The following is a 1,963-nucleotide window of genomic DNA, read 5'->3' on the forward strand; positions in this document are numbered from 1 at the left end:
AATGTTCCAGGCAAGGATACTGGAGCAGGTTGCCATTTTCTTCTCCGGGGGATCTTCCTGACTCAGGTATCAAACCTGTGTCTGTTGCATCTCCTTCACTGGCAGGTGGATTCTTTACCATTGCAACACCTGGGCAGATCACATATTATTAACTCCCTGTTGTAAAGGTATCCTACCCTTCTACTGCAATGTTAAAGCAAACATTATAGGGTTTACATTCTAACAGAGAAACTGTTACTAATAGCAAAAACATGTAGTTTATTCTTTAATTTTAAGCGTTATAAATACTTTATAGAAAAGGAAAGCTTGTATCAGATTTCTGTAGATATTTACATTTCAAGAAGATTGGCCCTAATAATGAATTACTTTATTTATGTTGAATAATGCATTTATTTACCACTTGATATGATACTTTTTGCTAAAGATCTTCTTCATAGAATTACTCAACTCAGAATTTCTTAGACTGTAGATTAATGGGTTCAGCATGGGAGTTATGACTGTATAAAACACACTCAACGATTTGTCAATGGGGAAGGTCTTAGCAGCTCTCACATACATGAAAATACAGGGAACAAAGAAGCAGACAACCACAGTGATGTGGGAACCACAGGTCTGGAAGGCTTTCTGCCTCCCTTCCTGACTCAGGTTCTTCAGAGAGTGCAGGATGATTCCATAGGAGACGAGTAAGAGTAAGAAAACAGTAGTACACATCAGTCCTCCATTGGCCACAACTAAGATGCCAATGACATAGGTGTCAGTACAGATGAGTTTCAATAAGGGATACATGTCACACATAAAGTGATCAATGACATTGGGGCCACAAAAAGGGAGTCCATAAACAGTGACAAGTTGAATTACTGAGTGCACAAAACCACCAACAAATGACAACAGCAGCAGCACAACACACACCCTCTGCCTCATGATCACCAAATAATGCAAGGGCTTACAGATGGCCACATAGCAGTCACAAGCCATCACCAGCAGAAGGACGATCTCTGATCCACCAAAAAAGTGCTCTGTAAACAGCTGGGTCAGACAAGTTTGGAAGGATATGGTATTTTCCCCAAAGTACAAGTCTGAAATCACTCTAGGGGAGATAGAAGAGGCATACATTAGATCTATAAATGATAAGCAAGCAAGAAAAAAGTACATCAGTGAGTTCAGGGTCTTACTGACAGTTATAGTCACCACAATGAGCAGGTTGCCCACCAGAGTGAAAATGTAGAAGAGCAAGAACAGAACAAAAAGGACTTTCTGCTCCTTTGGATTCTGTGTGAGGCCCAGGAGGACAAAGTAAGTTACATTGTTCCTTGATTCCGTCTAGTCTGGACAGGAGCTGAGTTCACGAATTAGAAGTAGTTTACTTACAAAACAAGATGGGGGTGCAGTTTATGCATTATAAAATTCTTTTAAATAAATGATTGAAAAAGATGAAGCTTATAATGCATAAACTGCAAAATTATCTATCTGTGTCCACTGTGTCATAGACATTTTTAACACCAAGTTGAATAAGGCATAGTTCCCTAACCTCAGTGATATAATACAAAATTCCTGACCCTTTAGTAAGTGCCTTTATAAGAATATTCACACAAGTTTACAATTAATATATCAATATAATAGATCAACCTAAAGCATAATAGCAATCAAACTGAATATAATATCAGTCAACCTGAAGTCAGAGAAGACTTCCCAAAGGATGCTATATTTAATGTGGAGCTCTGAAGGAAACATGAAAGAACAAGAGAATATAAGAAAGGAATTCCTTAAAAATGGTACACCATTTATAAAGTCACAAAGATGTAATACTTGAGATCCATTAAAGCTAATTTCTATATTCATTGTGAGTAGATAAAACTTTATATAGAAGATCACTGTCCTGAATTGTCTTAAACCTCACTGAGACTTCATTTCTAGGGTCTTCAGTTGAATATTCTTCATTTTCTGCACAATAAATGCCAAAGCA

The 1,963-nt window shown here is 37.4% G+C and overlaps 1 protein-coding gene across 1 annotated transcript; it reads right to left on the reverse strand.

The window, feature by feature from the left end:
• Positions 1-393: 393 nt before the first annotated feature.
• Positions 394-1,167, reverse strand: LOC133243917 (olfactory receptor 4A47-like). Its single transcript, XM_061410632.1, has one exon. It carries the CDS (start codon positions 1,150-1,152, stop codon positions 394-396), a length of 759 nt encoding a protein of 252 aa, XP_061266616.1. The 5' UTR covers positions 1,153-1,167.
• Between the last annotated feature and the right edge of the window lie 796 nt (positions 1,168-1,963).

Source organism: Bos javanicus, unplaced genomic scaffold, assembly GCF_032452875.1.
Source record: "Bos javanicus breed banteng unplaced genomic scaffold, ARS-OSU_banteng_1.0 tig00002723_1, whole genome shotgun sequence".
NCBI classification, from domain to species: domain Eukaryota; kingdom Metazoa; phylum Chordata; class Mammalia; order Artiodactyla; family Bovidae; genus Bos; species Bos javanicus.

Coding starts and splice junctions, on each gene's coding strand:
- LOC133243917 (XM_061410632.1), bottom strand. CDS start 1,152: ATGTACTTTTTTCTTGCTTGCTTATCATTTATAGATCTAATGTATGCC.